The 21,945-nt window shown below is 34.7% G+C and overlaps 1 protein-coding gene across 4 annotated transcripts in view; it reads right to left on the reverse strand.

The window, feature by feature from the left end:
- The window catches only part of NBEA (neurobeachin), a 690,698-nt gene that overhangs the window by 545,035 nt on the left and 123,718 nt on the right, over positions 1-21,945 (reverse strand). For 3 of the 4 annotated variants that reach the window (XM_087436200.1, XM_014791275.2, XM_087436201.1), the window contains exons 9-10: positions 21,231-21,428; positions 20,426-20,559 (exon numbers count right to left, since the gene is read on the reverse strand). In XM_087436200.1, the coding sequence (XP_087292326.1) occupies positions 20,426-20,559; positions 21,231-21,428 (332 nt within the window). Of the gene's footprint in view, positions 1-20,425; positions 20,560-21,230; positions 21,429-21,945 lie in introns of those variants that run through there. The other variant, XM_087436202.1, reaches the window with a different exon arrangement.

Raw genomic sequence — 21,945 nt, forward strand, 5'->3', positions numbered from 1 at the left:
GAAACTACCCCCTTCACACTGGAATTGGGGTCTCAGAACGCTGTAATGCATATATAAGAAAAGAACAAAGATCTAATATCAATAATCAAAGTTTCCACCTTAGGAAACTAGAAAAAGAAGACTAAATTGAATCCAAAATAAGCAGAAAAAAGAAACAATAAGAAATTAGAGTATAATTCAAAGAAATTGAAAAGATGAAATCAGAGAAAACCAATGGAACCAAAAGCTGGTTCTTTGAAAAGATCAATCTAATTGATAAGTCTCCAGTCAGGCTAACTAAGAAAAAAAGAGAGGACACAAAATACTAATATCAGAAACGAAAGAAGGGACATAAATACTGTTAGAGGAGGTCACAGAGAGGATGTGACCTCCAGTTGACCCATGAGCTGGACCTGGACAATCAGAGGCTCCTTACCTCTTCCCCTATCTTTGGGATGTACATTCTGCCCACCATTCTTACATTAGGACCTACTTCAAAGACACAGCTTTCAGAGAGTAATGTGGTATTGAGACGACCTGGACTGTATACATGACTGAATCCCATTAAGGCCTCTATATAAACTCTTAAGATCCTGGCAGGCGGTTGCAGACACTTACTCATCTTGTCGCAGCCCAAGACAAGCCTCATATGTAAGTTTCCTTGCTTATTAAAACTGGAACCTACCAATCTGGACTTGTCTGCCTCTTTCTTTGGTCTCTCTTTTCTCAACATGTACAGAAGCCAATTTCAAATTTCACCTGGGGAACTCCCAAGGTTGCAAACCAACAACTCCAGATTCCGTGGAAATTAAAAGAATAATAAAGGAATACTATGAACAGTTCTACGTCCATAGAATTGAAAATGCAGAAGAAAAGGACCAATTCCTTGAAAGACATAATCTGCCAAAATACACACAAGAAGAAATAGACATTTGGAATAGACCTATATCTACCACAGAGATTAAATCAATAATTGATAGTATTCCAAAAGAGAAAGCACAAGGCCCAGATCAGTTCACTGGTGAATTCTACCAAATACTAAAAGAAGAAATCACACCAATTCTCTACAATCTCTTTCAGAGGATATAAGCAGAAGAACTACTTCCTAACTCATTCTACAAGGTCAGCATGACTCTAAAACCAAAATCAGAAAAGAAAACTACAGATCAATATCTCCGATTAACATAGATGTAACAATCCTCAACAAAATATTAGCAAATTGAATATAAAAAAGTATAAAAGAATCATACACCACAACCAAATGGGATTTATTCAAGGTATGCAAGGCTGGTTCAACATCTGAAAATCAATTAATGTAATCCATCACATGAACAGGCTAAAAAACAAAAATCACATGCTCATATAAATAGATGTAGAAAAAGCATTTGACACAATCCAAAAACATTCATGACAAAAACACTCAGTAAACTAGGAATACTGGGGAACTTTCCCAACTTGATTAAAAGGTATCTATAAAAAATCTAAGCTAAGATCATACTAAATGATGAAAAACTCAAAGTTTTCCCACTAAGATCAGATACAAGGCTAGGATGCCCCTCTCACCACTCCTTTTCAACATTGTACTGAAGTCCTTGCTAATGCAATAAGACAAGAAAAGAAAATAAACATTCTACAGATTGGGAAGGAAGACATAGAACTGTCTTTGTTCACAGATGGCATGATTCTCTATGTAGAAAATATGAAAGAATCAATAAAAACTTCCTGGAACTAATAAGAGATTATAGCAAGGTTGGAGGATACAAGGTTAATATAAAAAAGTCAACTGGTTTCCTATATATCAACAATGAATAAATGGAATTTGAAACTAAAAATACAATATCATTTGCACTAGCACCTAAAAAAATGAAATACTTAGGTATAAATCTAACAAAATATATACAACATCTATATGAGGAAAACCACAAAACTCTCATGAATAAAATCAAAGAAGAATGAAATAAATGGAGAGATATTTCATGTTCATAGATAGAAAGATTCATTATTGTCAATGTCAGTTCTTCCCAACTTGATCTATAAATTCAGTGCAATACCAATCAAAATCCCAGTAAGTTATTTTACAGATACTGACAAACTTATTCTAAAGTTTATATAGAGAGGCAAAAGAGACAGAATAGCCAACACAATATTGAAGGAGAAAACAAAGTTGGAGGACTGATGCTACCAACATTAAGAAGGACTATAAAGCTATAGTAATCAAGACAGTGTGGTACTGGTGAAAGAATAAACAAATAGATCAATGGAACAGAATAGATAGCCCAGAAATAGACACCCATAAATACAGTCACCTGATCTTTGACAAAGGAGCAAAGGTAATACAATAGAGCAAAGGTAGTATCTTCAACAAACAGTGTTGGAGAAACAGGACAAACATATAAAAAAGTGAATCTAGAAACAGACCTCACACCCTTCACAGAGATTTATTCAAAATGGATCACAAATATAAATGTAAAACACAAAACTATAAAATTCCTAGAAGATAACATAGGAGAAAACCTAGATGACCCTGAACATGGCAATGACTTTTTAGATACAACAGCAAAGACACAATCCATGAAACAAATAATTGATAAGCTGGACTTCATTAAAATTAAAAGCTTTGGGGAGTGATGTCACCAAGATGGCAACATAGGTTGTTCCTGACTTCCCTATCCCTCACAGGAAGAATAACTAACAACTATTCAAGAATAAGACATCACTGAGAGAATCCTAGACCACAGGGGTGAAGCTGAAGCATCCACTTGCACCACATAGATCAAGACAGACTGCATCAGAAGGGTAAGAGAAGCAGCTACACATTGACCCCATTGCCCCTCCCAAGCCTGTGCAGCAACATGTGGAAAGGTCTCTGCTGACGCTCCAGTTCCTCCAGTGGGAGAAAGAACCCAGGGGAAACAAACAGCACCCCTTCAGCACTGTGGGTCACTCTGTGGGAGCCACTACTTTGACCTTGTATCACAGGGATTGCAAGGGAATCTCCAGGGCTCAGTCACTGGGAATCTGTGACAGAGAAGGGAGAAGGGGCTTGAAAGAACCAGCACACAGAACTTGGCAGACCAAGTTCATACTTGCAGCACCCAAGTAATCATCACAAACAGTGGCTTTGCTCATCTGTGCTCAGAACCAAATCATGGCACACTCTGACCAGGGAACTCAGTGGGGTGCCAATCTGCTTGATTTGGATCCTCAAATGAAGAGTTTTGCCCGCCCAAGAGCCTGGTTTGCCCACGCCCAGGTAAGGAGCTGAGTCACAGCCCCACCTGCCATGGAGAGGGTCTCCCAGCCATATCTCACCAGAGGGATTCTGGGAACACCTGGAAGCTGCGTAGCCCAGCAACACTTGAGCCGAGAGAGGCAGGTGTACAGAGCTGATCATTCCCAGAGCAAAGCCATTCTAGATGGAGGGTTTCTGTGCTATGCACAAGTAGAGGGAGTAATTCACAGCGTAGCTCCTGGCCCCTCTCAACCAGAGAGTCTAACTGGGAAATTAAGAGGTGTCTGTAGCAGCTCCTCCCCTTCTCACCCAGACAAGAAAGCTGAGACATAGCTGTAATAACCACCTGCTATGGCTCCCAGCCCCATCTGATCAGAAGGGCTGGCAAGAACACCTGGAAAATGCAGTCCAGCAGCACTTGAGCCAGAAGAAGGGCAAGCAGAGCCCATAGTTTACAGAGCAAAGCTATGGACCTGTTTGGCCAGGGAACATGGGGCATGGGTTGGCTTGAGTTAAGACAACAAAGAGCTTTACCAGCCTTAGAGCTACATCTGCTACTGTATCTGGGCAAGGAAACTAATTCACAGCCCTGCTCATTACCAAATACAACCTCCAGAAACACTACCTGCCCAACCAGGGAAGCTAACTAGAGCACAAGGGAAACTGCATAGCCCATCCAAAAGCACTGTTTACTGTGGCACTTGAACAGAGAGCTTAGCCCATGGCTTTCTCAATCTGCAGAGCAAAACCAGTGGTCTCATCTGACCAGGGAATTTAGTGTACTCTCTTGCCTGATTTTGGTCGCCAAACAACAAGCCGTATAGGCTCCGGGTCACATCCTGCTGCCTTGCCAGAGTAGGGAAGCTAATTCACAGCCTCATCTACAACTGAATATATTACCCAATCCCAATCATCTAGTAAGCCTGACCAGAAAATAGCTTGAGGAACCCCAAGGGAATCCCCATAAGACTATAGGCAGATTTCTCAACAGAAACATTTTAGACCAGGAGAGAATGGGACAACATACTCAAAATATTGAAAGAAAAAAAATTGTCAACCAAGAATACTATACCCAGTGAAGCTGTCCTTCAGAAATAAAAAAGAGATAAAGACTTTCTTGAGCAAATAAAAGCTGAAGGAGATCATTACCACTAGATCTGCCTTACAAGAAATGCTAAAGGGAGTAAAAGGACACTAATTAACATCATAAAAACTTTAAAAGCTAGTGTAATACTCACTAGTAATGGTAAACACATAGTCAAAGTAAGATTCTGTAATTTGGTAACGATGCTGCACAAATCACTTACAACTCTAGTTTGAAGGTTAAAAAAATGAATGTAGTAAAAATAACCATAACTACCATAATCTGTTAATAATTACACAATATAAAAAATACATAAATTTTAACACCAATAACCTGAGGGAAAGGAGAAGTAAAAGTATAAAGTTTTGTAATTTTACCTAATTTAAGTTATCAGCTTAAAATAAGGGGTTATAACTTTAAGATATTTTGTGGTAACCACAAGGGAAAAGATCTGTAGCAACTACACAAAGGAGCATGATAAAGAAGTCAAAACATACTGATACCAAAAGACAACAAAACATGAAAAAAGATTGCAGGATAAGAAACAAGAAACAACAGATCTACAAAACAACTAGAAAACAATTAACAAAATGGTAATAGTAACTCCTTACCTATCAGTAATTACTTTAAATGTAAATAGATTAAATTCTGCAATCAAAAGACAGAGAATGGCTGAATGGGTTAAAAAACAAGATCCAGTGATAAGCTGCCTAAAAGAGACTCACTTTAGCCTTAAAGACACATATAGACAGAGAGTGAATAGATGCAAAAAGTCATTTCTAGCAAATGGTAACCAAAAAAAGCAAGGGTAGCTATACTTATATCAGACAAAAAAGACTTTAAACTAAAAATGATAAAAAGAGACAAAGAAAGTTATTATATAATGATAAAGGGGTCAATCCATCAAGAAGTTATAACAATTGTAAATATTTATTCATCTAAGATTGGAGCACCTAAATATATACAGCAAAAACTACCAGAGCTAACATGAGAAATAAACAGTAATACAATAATAGTTAGGGAGTTTGATACCCCACACTCAACAATGGATAGATCATCCAGACAGAGAATCAATAAGGAAACAGAAGACTTGAACAACACTATAGACCAAATGGACCTACAGACATACACAGAACATTCTATCCAATAGCAGAATACACATTGTTCTCAAGCACACATGGAATATTTTCTAAGATAGACCATTATTAGGCCACAAACCAAGCCTTAGCAAATTCAAGAAAACAGAAATCACACCAAGTATCTTCTGCAACCACAACGACATGAAACTAGAAATCAATAACAAGAAGAAAACTGGGAAATTCACAAACACATAGAAATTAAATAACACTCTCCTGAACAACCAATGAATCAAAGAATAAATCAAAGGGAAAATAAAAAAAGTTTCTTTAGACAAATGAAAATAGAAACATAACATAGCAGCACTAATGGGATGCAGCAAAAGCAGTTCTAAGAGAAAACTTCACAGCAATAAATGCCTACATTAATAAGCAAAAAAGATCCCAAATAAAAACTTAACTGTACACCTAAGGAACTAGAAAAAGAAGAACAAACCAAGACCAAAGTTGGCAGAAGAAAGGAAACACTAAGATTAGAGCAAAGATAAACGAAATAGAGAATAGAAAAATCATAGGAAATATTAACAAAACTAAGAGTTACTTCTTTGAAAAGATCAACAAAATTGACAAACTCTTAGCTAGACTAACCAAGGGAAAAAGGAAAGGACCCAGATCAACAAAATAATAAATGAAAATGGAGACATTACAAGTGACAACACAGAAATACAAAGGATCATCAGAGGCAACTAGGAACAACTACACGCCAACAAACCGGAAAACGTAGAGAAAATGAAAAAATTCTTAGAAACATACAACTTACCAAGACTAAACCAGAAAGAAATAGAAAATCTGAATAGACCAATTACTAATAAGAAGATTGACTCAGTAATCAAAAAACCTCCCAAGAAAGAAAAGCCCAGAACTGGATGGCTTCACTGGTGAATTTTACTAAACATTTAAAGAATAATTAACACCAATCCTTCTCAAACTCTTCCAAAAAATCAAAGAGAAGGGAACACTCCAAAACTCTTTTTATGAGGCCAGCATTATCCTGATACCAAAACCAGAAAAGGAGAATACTATAAAAGAAAACTACAGGCCAATATCCCTGATGAATATAGACACAAAAGTTCTCAACAAAAATACTAACAAACTAAATTGAGCAGCACATTAAAAGGATCATTCACCATGATCAACTGGGATTTATCCCTGGGATAAAGTGATAGTTCAACATATGCAAATCAATACACGTTATATCTCACATTAATGGAATGAAAGAAAAGAATCAATCATCTCAATAGATGCAGAAAAAGCAGTTGAGAAAATTCAACATCCATTCGTGATAAAAACTCTTAACAAATTAGGCACAGAAGGAACATATATTAACACAATAAAGGTCATATATGACAAGCCCACAGCTAACATCATACTTAATGGTGAAAATTTGAAAGCTTTTCTTCTAGATCAGGAGCAAGACAAGGGTGCCCACTCTCACCACCCCTATTCAATATAATACTGAAAGACCTAGCTAAAGCAATCAGGCAAGAAAAAGCAACAAAAGGTATCAGAATCAGAAAGAAAGGAGTAAAATTGTCTCTATTTGAGGATAACATGATTTTACATATAGAAAATCCTAAAGACTTGACCAGAAAATTGTTAGATCTAATCAACAAATTCAGTAACGTTGCAGGATACAAAATTAAGATACAAAAATCAATAGCATTTCTATACACTAATAATAAATTTTCTGAAAAAGAAACTGATCCCATTTACAATAGCATCAAAAATGAATTACTTAGGAATAAATTAAACCAAGGAAGTGAAAGATCTCTACTTTGAAAACTACAAGATATTGATGAAAAAAATCAAAGAAGGGGTGGTGATGTTAACAACACAGCAGAGTGAGCTGTTCCCTTTGTCTCTCTCCCTTTTGAACAACCAAATGGACATTCATTGACCAACAGAAGAAGCCTATGCAGCACAACAAGACACCTGACAGACATACAGCTATACATCTAAAGGTGGATTGACTGACCCTCCGGGAAGTGGCGGAAATAGGTGAGCACTCCCTACCCTCCTCCGACAGCCCTGTGCACACAAAGGATTGCTTTCTAGCCTGGCATGAACACCCAGAAAGTGGGAACGTGCCCTGAGGTGACTGTAGGAAGAGGCAGCAGCAGCCCTTAGCCCGCTGGTGATAGCTTTCCCTGCGGCCGGGGAGGAGCCCACCACGCTCCTGCAGCCCCAAGGAGTGGCCCTGGCTGGGTCTACATGAGAAGCCCCGCCCACCAAGTAGAGCAGCCCACTGGACTGCAAGCAGAGTCTGTGGCAGAACTATGCATGCCAGGGCAAGCAAACTTCAGGCCTGCATGAGCGCCCATAGTACAGCTGAGCCTTGAAAGAGGGAGTGCGACCCAGGGCAACTGCAGGAAGAGGCAGTGGCCACCCTTTACCCACTTGTGATCGCTTTCCTGGCAAGGGGGGGAGCCCACCATGTCCCTGCAGCCCCAAGAAGTGGCCTTGGCTGGGTTCACAGGAGAAGTCCTGCCAAAAAGCACAGCAGCCTGTAGGTCTGCAAGCAGAGTCTGTGCCAGAAATAAGTGCACTGGGGCAAGCACAATCCAGGCCTTCACACAGCACCACTGAGCCCTGAAAGAGGGAGCATGCCTTGAGGTGACTGTAGGAAGAGGTGGCTGCCACTCTTAACGCACTCATGACCGCTCTCCTGGGGGTGTCAACTGTGCCCCTGCAGCCCCAAGGAGTGGCCCTTGCTGGGTCCCCACAAGAAGCCCCACCTACGAAGCACAGCAGACTACAGATCTGCAAGCAGAATCTGTAGCAGAACTACTACATGTGCCAGGGCAAGCATACTCCAGGCCTGTGTGAGCGTCCATAGTACTGCTGAGCCCTGAAAGAGGAAGTGTGCCCTAGGGTGACTACAAGAAGAGGCCGCAGCCTCCCTCAACCCACTCGTGAGTGCTGTGCCAGAGCAGGGGTGGGGGAATCTCACCATGCCTCTGCGACCCCAAGGACTGGCCCTAGCTGGGTCCCCATGAGGAAGCCGCACCCATCAAGCACAGTCCACACAAGTGGCTGAATGCTCTCTAGGCCAGTGCAAGTGCCCACAGTACCCTCACAACTTCCAGCAGACAGGGTGGGACCAGAAACTGTGCTCCTGCTCCCCTTTGTGGTAGCAGGTGGAATCTACAACCTAATACTGCCACAAATGCTCCCACAAAAGATTAGTTCATCAAACACCACAAGAAACTGCAGCAACAGTTTAGACCAGAAAGAAAATGACAATTCTCTAGAAACCAACCCTGAAGGCACAGAAATTCACAATCCAAATGACAGGGAATTCAAAATGGCTGTTATAAAGAAAGTCAATGAGTTATAAGAGAAAACAGAAAAACAGTTCAGTGAGGTCAGGAATAAAATGAACCTCTTCACCCAAGAGATTGAAACTACAAAAAAAAAATCAAGCAGAAATTATGGGTATGAAAAATATAATCAATGAAATAAAAAATAATCTAGAATCCTTAAAGAACAGAGCCAATGTTATGGAGGAAAGAATTAGTTATTTAGAGGATAAAAATATAGAAATGCTACAGGTGGAGGAGGAGACAGAAATAAGATTTTAAAAAAATGAAGGAATTCTGTGAGAAATATCTGACTCAATTAGGAAAAGCAACATAAGGATCATAGGTATTCCGGAGGGAGAGGAGAGAGAGAGGAGCAGAGAGTTTGTGCAAAGAAATAATAGCTGAGAAGTTCCGAAAGCTGGGGAACAAAGTGGATTTACAAATACACAATGCTAACAGAATGCCTAATTACATTAAGACTAAAAGACCTTCCCCAAGGCATATAAGAGTAAAACTGGCAAAAGTCAATGACAAAGAAAGAATGTTAAGGGCAGTTAGACAAAAGAAAATAACATACAAAGGAACCCCTATGAAGCTTTAAGCAGATTTCTTGGCAGAAATTCTACAAGCTAGGAGAGAATGGAATGATATATTCAAAATACTGAAAGACAAAAACTTACAGCCAAGAATACTCTATTCGACAGAACTTCCCTTCAGATACGATGGAGAAACAAAAGCTTTCCCAGATAAACAAAAGCTCAGGGAGTTCATTGCCACTAGATTTCAGTCATAGGAGGAATATCACAAATACTTGGATAAAGAGAACAGATTAGTGGTTACCAGAGAGGATGGGGGGAGGTGGGTCAAAGGGTAAGGGACACATATGTACGGTGACAGATGATAATTAGACTACTTTGGGTGACCACAATTAAGTCTATTCAGAAATTGATAAACAATAATGTACACCCGAAATTACACAATATTATAAACCATTATGATCTCAATAAAGTTACTGGGAAAAAAAAGAAGAAAAAAATCAAAGAAGACATAAATAAAAGAAAAACTATACCATGTTCATGGACTGGAAAAATAATATTGTTAAAATGTTAATACTACCCAAAGCCATCTATAGATTCTATGCAATCCCTATTAGGATTCCAACAGCATTTTTTACAGTAGAAAAAACTCTCCTATATTTATACGGAACCACAAAAGACTCTGAATAGCCAAAGAAATCCTGAGAAAGAAGAACAAACCAGGAGGCATCACACTTCCTGATTTCAAGCTATACTATAAAGCTATAGTAATTAAAACAGTATGGTACTGGAATAAAAACAGACAAATAGACCAATGGAACAGAATAGAGAGCCCAGAAATAAACTCAAGCATATACCGTGAAGTAATATTTGATAAGCGAGCCAGGAATATTCAATGGAGCAACGTTAGTCTCTTCAATAAATGGTGCTGAGATAATTGGATATTCAAGTATAAAAGAATGAAACTGTACCCCTATCTTACACCACTCACAAAAACTAACTTGAAATGGATTAAAGACTTAAATATAAGACTGGAAACCATGAACTTCCTACAAGGAAACACAGGAATAAAGCTCCTTGACATGGGCCTTGGAAATGATTTTTTGGATATGACACCTAAAGCACAAGCAACAAAATGAAAAATAAACAAGTAGAACTAATTAAACTAAAAAGCTTTGTACAGCAAAAGAAACCATCAACAAAGTGAAAAACAACCTACAGAATGGGAAAAAATGTTTGCAAACCACATATCTGATAAGGGGTTAATATCCAAAATATATCAAGAACTCACACAACTCAATAGCAAAAAAATAAATAACCCAATTAAAAAGAGGGCAAAGGACCGGAATAGACATTTTTTTCCAAAGAAGATACACAAAAGGCCAATACGTACATGAAAAGATGCTCAACATCACTAGTCATTATGGAAATGCAAATGAAAACCATAATGAGATATCACTTCACACTTATTAGAATGGCCATCATCAAACAAATAAAAGGTAACAAATGCTGGTGTGGATGTGGAGAAAAGGGAACCCTTGTGCATTGTTTGTAGGATTGCAAATTGGTATAACCATTACGGAAAATAGTATGGCAGATACTCAAAAATATGATCCAACAATTCCACTTCAGGGAATATATCCAAAAGAAACAAAAATGATAACTTGAAAAGATATATGTATGCCCACATTCATAGCAGCATTATTTACAATAGCCAAAACATGGAAAAAAACTACATGTCCACTGACAGATGAATGGATAAAGAAGTTATGGTGTATATATATATATATATATATATATATATATAGGTATGGTGTATTTACTATTCAACCATAAAAAATGAGGAAATCATATAATTTGCGACAACTTGGATGGAGCTTGAAGGCATTATGCTAAGTGAAATAAGTCAGACAGAGAAAGATGTATGATCTCACTTACATGTGGAATGTAAAAAAAAAAAAAAAAACTCATAGAAAAAGAGATCAGACGTGTGGTAACCAGAGGCAGAGGCCGGGGGAAGAGGAAATGGAGGAAGGTAGTCAAAAGGTACAAATTTTCAGTTGTAAGATAAATAAGTACTAGGATATAATGTACAACATGATGACTATAGTTAACACTGCTGTATGATATATAGAAAAGTTAAGAGAGTAAATCCTAAGAGTTCTCATCACAAGGTGAAAATTTTTTTGTTTTTTTTCTTTTCCTCTTTTCTTTCTGTTGTATCTACATGAGATGAAGGATGTTAGCTGAACCTATTTTGACAATCATATCACAATATATGTAAATCAAACCATCATGCTGTATGCCTTAAACTCAATGATGTATGTCAATTATTCTCAATAAAACTGGAAAAAAAATTAAAAGCTTCTCCTCTGAGAAAGACAATCTCAAGAGAATTAAAAGACAAGCCAAAGACTGGGAGAAAATATTTGCAAAGCACACAACTGATAAAGGATTGTTATTCAAAATATACAAAGAACTCTTAAAACTAAACAATAAGAAAACAAACACTGAATTTAAAAATGGGTCAACAGACTTTTACAGACACCTCACCAAAGAAGATATACAGATGACAAATAAGCACATGAAAAGATACTCCACACCATATGTCATCAGGGAAATGCAAATTAAAACAATGAGATACCACTACATGCCTACTAGAATGGCCAAAATCCAGAACACTGACAAAACCAAATGCTGGTAAGGATGTGGAGCAACTGGAACTCTCATTCGTTGCTGGTGGGAATGCAAAACTGTACAGCCACTTTGGAAGACAGTTTGGAGGTTTCTTACAAAACTAAACATATTTTTACCATATGATCCCGCAACCACACTCCTTGGTATCTACTCAAAAGAGTTATGAACTTATATCCACACAAAATCTGCATTCAGATGTTTATAGCACCTTAATATATAATTGCCAAAACCTGGAAGCAACCAAAGTGTCCTTCAGCAGGTGAACAGATAAACTGTAGTACTTCCACACAATGGAATATATGTTATTCAGTGCTAAAAAGAAACGAGCTATCAAGCCATGAAAAGACAGGCAGGAACCTTAATTGCATATTACTAAGTGAAAGAAGACAATCTGAAAAGGCTGCATACTGTGTGATTTCAACTATATGATATTCCAGAAAAGGCAAAACTATGGAGACAATAAAAAGATCAGTGTTTGCTGGAGTGGGGAGGAAGGGTGAAGGGGTGAGAGACGAATAGGCATAGTATAAAGGATTTTTAGGGCAGTGAAAATACTTTTTATGATATTATAATGATTAATGTCATTATACTTTTATCCAAACCCATAGAATGCACAACAACAAGAGTTAACTCTAAGATAAACCATGGACTTTGTGCGATTATGATGTATCAATCTAGGTTCATCCTTGGTAAAAAATGTACAATTCTGGTAAATGATATTGATAATAGGAGAGGGTATGTACATGTGGAGAAATGGAGTATATGGAAAATCTCTGTATCTTCTTCTTGATTTTATTGTAAATCTAAAATTTCTCTGAAAAATATAAAACCTTTAACAAAAATAAATAATTTAAAAATTTTGAAAATAAAAATAATGTCGAAAGCAATAGAAATTGTGCAGAGGAGAGGGTGATGAGTTTTTATTTGGGGCATGCTGAGGTGGAGATACTTTCCACATGGTTTGGGTATATGAGCCTAATTGGAAGGCAGCTAGAGAAAAAGTTTTGGCAGTTGTCAGCCTAGTAAATAAGATCATGGACCTAGAAACAAAATAAAACAATACCAATAAAATTACAATACTAAAGTAACTAGAATCTCCTGACGATACCTTATTAATTCTTCTCTTAAAAATTCTACTCACTGCACATACATAATGATCATCACATCCAGGGGAAGAAAGGGAAGAGAGACTAAACCCTCCGGAGACTCTTAGTATTATATCCACTTTCCATTAGAAATAGTCTAGGCTTCCGAGGATGAATTGTGAATATTCAAGCATATGGCAATATTTCTTGTAAAAGCAAATAATATTTATTCTAGTTTTAGACTGTGTGATTATCATGAAACCAAAATGGAAGAAGCAATTTACCTTATTTATTTTTAAAAAGAATTTAAAGACATAGAAGAGTTAAAAAAAAAAGAATGCTATTCCATGAGTAAAATAACAATACCTCTGTTACAAGATATGATTGAAATATTGAAGGATAGAGGATGTGGATATGCAAACTAGAGGAAAGTTAAGGCAACAAATTCAGTCAAGATGTGTCCATGGTTGCCAAAATTTCTGTAAGGAATAATTTGTCGTTTCACCTTTGCCAAAATGGTGTCTTTTTTTTTTTTGGTCAAAGGTAAAGCAGAAGCCTTGCTTTAAGGCAGTGAAATTTACAGGGGAAAACTATGTATTGAAAACTGAAACGGCACCAAGTAATATAGTATTAAATATAGATTTCACTAAAATTAAAGGAAACTTTATGGAAGAATTATTGTAGAAAAGCAATCACTTATTACGAAAAACATTTTTAAATGGACTATAGGACAACAGCGCATTTAAAAATTCAATGAATCATAAGTCATAAGTCTGGAAGAAAGCAAAATGTCCTTTCTTGTTGACAGCTGACATACTCATTAAATTCCTAGATTTACTATAAAATTTATTAGATATTCTCTGAAAAAGCTCCATGGAGTAAAAAGGAGTTACCTGACAAAGAAAACAAGGCTATTTGAACATTACATTATACTTTCCCTATGTTTCAGATAGAATATTTAATATATTTTATTTTTTACTCCTTACAAATTAATTTGTACTGAATTTAATGGAATTCAACATAAATTCCATTTTACTCTAGTTAAATCTCACTAAACAAATTATTTGGTTTTTCTTCTGTCGTAGCAGTATACCTACGTCAAATACACTTTTTGTGTGTGTTTTACTTCACAAAGAATGTTTTCGTTACTAATTTAGTAAACTTAAAAGAAAAAGGCAAACTAGCAAACATATATATTAAGAAGTGACAGACATACATTCTTTCTGAAAAATATAAAGAAAATAAAGAGAACATAATTTTATAGATACATATTTTAAAATATTTAAATACTTTTGGAAGCCAAATTAATAACTATATTCTACACATAAGAACAACTTCCATAAGAGAGACAATCATTATAAACAAATACTGATTTTACTTCTTTTGCCTACTGAAAGCAATCACATTTCATTTTTTATGTTAGTTGGGTTAAAAGTATGTAATAAAATTTTAACAATATAGTCATATAATAGGCACTCTTCCTTGAACTAAAAATCAGGAAACATGGTCAGACAAAGGATTTTTATGTCACTTCAAATTGTAAAGGGAAATCTGGTTTAGGTAGTTAAACACAGAAATACTGAAATTTCCAGATAATTTTGTTGGTTTACATAGGAAAATAGTGTTAATCAGGACTTTACAATGATATTTTTAATTATTAAGATGGCAGCTTAATTATTAAGGGAGTAATAAAATTCAGTATAATTACTGGAATAACTTTGGTTAGCAAGTTAGTTTTTAAGAAAAAAATCTTGATTTAAGTTCACTAAACAAATTAACGAGTCATAAATATCCACATTACAAGAGGATTCTTAATAACAGGATCATTGAAATAAGTGCTTTATGAGATTCTCTAAATTTTTTATACCTTATATTCCATCAAGCAGTCTAACAACCTGTATTTACCATAATTAAAAGCAAAAAGACCCACTTTTATGAGAAAAATATTTACATACTTACAAAAATTCATTTAATTATCACTTGAAATTGATTTTAGTTTATAAAATTTATCAATTAAAATAGCATTAAAGATAAATTTTGGTAACACAAAATTATATCACATTAATAGACTAATATTAACTGAGGAAAGAGAGAAAATCATTAAATGCCTATTATGTACCAGACACTACAATACTTTACATATACTATCCTATTTTAATTAATGTTACAATCAAGCAAAGCTGGCATCATTAAAATCACTCCACAGATGGCAAAAGTGATTCTCAGAGTTGTCCACAGTGGTTCAGAGTGAGGGCTCTGGAGTCAGGTTTTCCAGGAATAGAATCCCGGTTCTGCCACTTAAGTCTCTGTGACCTTGAGCAACTTATTCAATTTTTCTCTTCCTCATCAGCAGAACAGGATTAGACAAGATAAAACAATTACAAACAGTGACTGGCACATAGTAAATACTCAGTAAACGCTGTGTGCTACCTACATACCCATGGACATCCCCATCACCTAAGAGCAGATAGTACATAATAGAACACCGGTTTGAGCCTTAATCTGTCTGACACCATAAGAACACCTGCCCTTTGCATCACGGTCTCTAAGGAGAACTACTTAGTGCAGTTTTAGTTGTTTGATTATACAAAAGGTTATTTTATCTTGTGCCAGAAAACATATCTTTTCAAAGCAAATTCTTCCTAAGTCACACAGTGAGGAAGATTTTTGTTTTGTTTTGTGTCACATACAGAATTTATTATCACATGTTCTTAAAAAAAAGGGGAGTGGGCCAAATTTGAGAAGGCTACATCATTTGCAGTCAATCTACATGATCATCCAAATCAAAGAAAAATGAAATTTCTAGTTTATTGAGTCACTCTTAGACACAAAATACAAAAGATATGATTACTTCAAGATTGGAATTACACTTCTTAAGATAATTTATTAATCATTTGTTCATTCTTCTAGTCATTAGATAAATTATTTATTTAATGTCTAGTAAAAGGCAATTTCTTTAGTTATTGCTCTCAGTATTCACTGGACTGAGCGGGATCCACTAGTCCAATATAAAATAGTAAGATAGTTTTAGTCCCTGAAAAATGATAAAACATCCAAATAGCTTTGATCACTTGGCAGAATTACTCAAGGTGATCATAGTGCTTGAAATCACACCAGTAACTACAAGTTGGCCTAATTTACTTATTCAAAAACAGATCACATCAAAAATACTGTATATGTTGCCACAAACTACTTAACTCAGTTGAATAATATTGATCTACTCCTTTTGTTGATTAATTTCTTTGTGCCATGATAAAAGCTAACTACACATTAAAAGAAAAGGCAATAAAAAGTGTTACTCCTGGAGATTTAAATATTAAGGGGGTAGCTATACAAAATCCAAAACCCAGCTGAAGAAAAATCATCTTAAACCTTTCTAGGCTTTCTATGACTTGGTGTTAGCTTCAAAACTTGAGTTAACACATTCCTCAATTTTAATCCACTGTATCTAGAAAATGAGGTGATAGTTGAAAACCAATTTTCATCACTACAACTGAAATTCAAAATATAAGTCCTACTTAATTACTTAAGTAATTTTCTATTGTAAATAACATCATTGGTAGAAAGAAGTTCAAATATAAAATAATACGGCCGCTATTATAACAAACAATTTCTCTAAGATTGATGATATACAATATTTTTTAATATAAAACTATAGTATTAAGAGAAAATCTTGTTGATCATCCAGCCCACTGTCATCATAATAACAAAAAACAGCACGTACTGAGTGTTTAATATGTTGATCTATATATTTTATTGCATTTAATCTAAATAACCCAAGTTATTATTATTCCAATTTTATAATAGTGGAAACTAAAGCACAAAAAAGTTAACGAACACTCACAGGTGCACTAAAAATAAATAGTAAACTCGGGATTGGAACCCAAGTCTAAGTCCACACATATAACAACTATAATACACAGCCGTCATGATCAAACAAAGCCACAAAAATTCTCCTGCACAAATAAAGCCTATTTTTTTAAAGGCTCCAGAAAATAAGATTATTCCCTCAATAAATTATTTCAATACTAAGCCCCTTATATAGAGTAAAACTCATCAGGGTTTATAACAATGGTATATTAGTGCCAACAGAGGTAAGGCTTATAGAAACAGTAAAAAGTTTCATAAAAAGGGACTACTGAGTGGAGGAAAGTACATGGAAACTAAAATGCTTCAGCTTACAACACAGAAGGCAGAGAAATGACTTATTTTAGAGCTTCGCTCAATCTCTCCAAAAAGTAATTAAGAATTAGATAATACAGATCTTCCTCGACTTATGATGGGGTTCTGTCCCAATAAACCCATTGTAACTTGAAAATATCGTTAAGTCGAAATGCATTTAAAATACCTAATCTACCAAATATCATAGCTTAGCCTAGCCTACCTTAAATGTATTCAAAACACTTAAACTGCAGTTGGGCAAAATTATCTAACACAAAGCCTATTTTATAATAAAGTGTTGAATATCTCATGCAGTTTATTGAATACTGTACTGAAAGTGAAAAACAGAACGGTTCCAAGTGTATTGGCTATTTACCTGCATAATGCATGGCTAACTGGGAACTGCCCAGCATCACTCTCTGGGCAGAGAATATTGTACGGCATATCACTAGCCCAGGAAAAGATCAAAATTCAAAGTAGGGTTTCTAGTGAATGTGTATTGCTTTCGCATCACTGCAAAGTCAAAAAATCATAAGTGAAACCATTGTAAGTCAGGGACCATCTGCACTGCAATTTTTGGCATGTATTTATTATGCAAACAAATTTTCAAAAAAGTGCATATTGAGGGCCAGCCTGGGTGGCGTAGTGGTTAAGTTTGCACCCTCCACTTCAGCAGCCTGGGGTTCGCGGGTTCAGATCCCAGGCGCGGACCTATACACAGCTCATCAAGTCATGCTGTGGCAGCGTCCAAACTAGAGGAAGACTAGCACAGATGTTAGCTCAGGGACAATCTTCCTCAAGCAAAAAGAGGAAGATTGGCAACAGATATTAGCTCAGGGTCAATCTTCCCCACCAAAAGAAAAAAGTGCATATCGAATTTTCTCTGGAAGATTTAAAAACTTCATATAGATTCTCGATCATCTAGAACAATTTAATACTGCCTGAAAATAAGATGATATATCCTATTACAAGGTCTCATTTGTCTCTACGAATTTACGATGTAGCTGTAAAACAAAAAAACTCTACTAACCCTTGCACCCTTGCTCTATAGCTAAGAACGCGTTCTCCAAACAAAGGGAGAAATCCATTTAACAATGTGTCTTTAACATTTTAAAAACCGAAAGACTGTATCACTGATGCACACATTTGTCTATAATGGTACCCTTCAAAACTTTAAATGACAGAAGACTGTATTACTAATATACACAATTGTCCACAAAAGAGCCAACCTCAGACATCAAGGGCTTTGAAACAATCAACGAAAAAGAATTAGACAAAAATCAAAATAGCACATAACTGAATCACAGGGTAGCCTGCAATTGGGTATATATCATTATTTTTAAAGAGGACAGTCATATCTTTCTTATTATGTTTTCTATTGGCTGTAAACTAAGAACATATGTATTGCTGAAAAAGTTGAAGTTATTTATTACAGGGAAAAATTAAGATGAATGATATAAAAGAACTAAAAACAAATCAAAATGAAAATCAGAATGCTGACCCCTCAAACTGCCTTTTATTTACATGATGAAACAAATACAATTTAAATACCAAAATATAATATAAACACTAAAATGAGTTTTGAAGACAGGCAATGAAAAATAACCATATGCCTTGGATGAATGGACCAGATAACCTATTAAATATGGTTTTAGTTCTAAGATTTTATAATAGCTATTCATAATGATATGAATTATTGTGATAATTTTTGTTATAGCATTTCAAAGTGTATAATATTTCTAATTTTTCTTCACAAAGCAACAAATTCCATTTCACGTTAAAATAAATATGGATTTAATATTAATTCATAAAGAATATTTAAATTACACATGGAGTTTTCTACTGGCTACTTTTATCTCTAACTTCTTTTCATAGTACTTATTAGGTTTTAAATTGTTGATCTTAATGTGTACTGATTCACTTAGATGATAAAGAGCAAAACATTTTGAATTTAAATCCAGGACTGGGATTTAAAGTTTCAGTTTTCCAATAGACTGATCTGCCTCCCAATGAAATTATGTAAGATCTCATAGCAAGTTGTATCACAGCAGGGCATGACCTCTGGATTCCTTCTCGCTTCCAAGTTTTTCACTTCAGAACGCCAACCTTTTTTATACTATATTGATATAAAAGAAAGCATGACCCATACATGGAAACTGAATATTGTAAACGTACAGGTCACATTTATATTTACATTTATACTTGACATAAAGATGGTCTCAATTCAAGGACATCGCTATTAGAAATTCTAAAAGATAATTTTAATAGCTAATTTAGATAATAAATATGAAAAAATCATATGTTACATTTCAATGGACTTTAAATTTTGCCCATCTTAGCTTCATTCACCAGTTTTTCTATCACTTTAAAATTGGATGACCCATGGAGAATTTCATGTACATGGAGAATTTCATGTATATGTGTATATACTAATGAAGCATTCCTATATTACTTTTGGAGTAAAAATTAATGTTTACCTATATAACTTTCCCTTTAAATTCTCCAAACATAGCAAAGTACACAATCAAATAGCTGTTAAAATTCACAATTAACTTCTTACATATGTGATTCTAAGATATAACATTAAATCAGAGTTTGCTGTATGAGGTATTTTTTAATAAAAAGGAGGGAAGCTACAAAATTTAACATGAAATCAACCTCATTTGAAAGTATTTAATTTTCATGTAAACACGGATATGCCACTTGTTAGATTTGGGTTCTCAAACATAAACTATAAATATAAAAAAGCTAATATTAATTAATCTTGTGCTACTCCTATGATAATAGCATTACAAAATAACACCAGTATTTAAGATATAAATTACATAACTGTTATTAAATACTATTCTTGCAAATAAACTTTACCCTAGTAATTTTCTTTAACTTGACAGGACAATCCAAACCATGAGTATTTGCAGAGCATAAGGTCAGAACTAACATTTTTTCTCAACTGCATATTATAATCACTATGCTATATCTGGTAATAATTTTTTATTTACTATCAATGTCACTCCTTTATGGTAACGAAAAATCTAAGAGTCAAGTTTTTTAATACTGTGTGAATATATAACTGCCTTAGTCCTAAAGAAAATCTTATTAGCACTTGAAGGATAAAAACCAAATATCATAATACATTTACACAGCACTGAGTATTCCATGCATAATCTAAGTGTGTAAAAAATATCAGAAATTATACATTCAAAGAAAACTTACCAGACAGTTGTTTCCACTTGACTGTCATTCAGCTGCCGATTGTCCAATTGGGCAAACAGTGGGAAAAGCACTTGAATCCCTCCAATTGAATGAATTGCACTATGAATTGAATGTGTTACTATAGCCTTCACATCCTATGTTCAAAAACAAAAATGCTTATTAAATTTCTAAAGCATAATGTTATCACTATTTCCTTGTTCCAAATAACTTTGTATTAGTTAAATGACAGACATTTTAAAAGCCCTCCATTATATAATTTCTGATACACACATAAAACAAAAATTAAAATAACACATAGACATTTTAAAAGCCCTCAATTATATAATTTCTGATACACATATAAAATAAAAATTAAAATAACTTTGCTAATCACTTTTAAATTTGAAATTCTTGAGATTTTTACACTGAAAGTAAGAAGCTATAAATCAAAAGATATTTTAGAATAAGAAATACTATTAACAAATTTAAAGACAGGTAATTTTTGTGTTACACAATTATACTAATACATTCTTGAAGCAAAGTATATTTTTATATCTAACAACTATCTGTCCAGCTAATCAATTGATTTTATTTCAAAGAATATGGAACATGCAAGATAATAGAAATGACAGATTTCCTACTAAGGAGACAAGTCCAAGGTAAAATACATTGCCAAAACAAAGGTAGAAAGCAAAAATATTCAAAACTCTAGAAAACCCAAAAAGAAAAACAAACACCAATTGCAGATTTACAGATGAGCAATGTTTAATATGTAAAATACAGATATTTGTTAATGCTAATGAAAACTAAGCTACTATTCACCCACCTGGAGCATTAGAGCATGTGGCGAATGCACAAAAATTGATGCATTTTCCTTTGGTGATGATTCCAGGCATAGTTGAGCATCAGTTGCCTTAGCGTTATATGTAAATGCAATACTACTTGCAAGTTTCCCATCATACAGAACCTGTTTATGATGTTCTGCCAAATGAATATCACTCTCAGATTTAAACTTGAAGGTGCTCTGAAAAAACAAAACTAAATTAAACACTCTTTTTAAATGTAACATAATAAAACTCTAAAGTTTTAAATTAAAGAAACATTTAAGATAATAAACAATTTGTTGTGACCTTTCCACGTGTCAGGCATTTGTCAGTGGTATTACATTATTTTGTTATTATCATTTCAGTTCTATGAGAGTTAAGTTTTATTATGTTAATAAACACACTCATATCTTCATATTCTCATCTTTATTAAGTTTTTGATTATTTACAAAATAATTTTATTAGAAAAAATATAAAGCCAGATGATATTAAGTGTAAATAGGATTTTGCTTTAATACTTCATAACATAAATTTTTCTTGTTAACACTTTCAGAAGTATAAGTAAATAGTGCCTAGCACATGAATTACTTATATCGAAAAATGACTATCATTTGAGACTATAAAAAATGTTTATATGCAAAAATATCTGTCTTTACTATAAAAATGATGTCAACATATTAAATGTCAATGTTACTGCATAAAATTATCACAATAGCC

The sequence above is a fragment of the Ceratotherium simum genome, chromosome 10, assembly GCF_057802395.1.
Source record: "Ceratotherium simum simum isolate JZ-2026a chromosome 10, ASM5780239v1, whole genome shotgun sequence".
NCBI classification, from domain to species: Eukaryota; Metazoa; Chordata; class Mammalia; order Perissodactyla; family Rhinocerotidae; genus Ceratotherium; species Ceratotherium simum.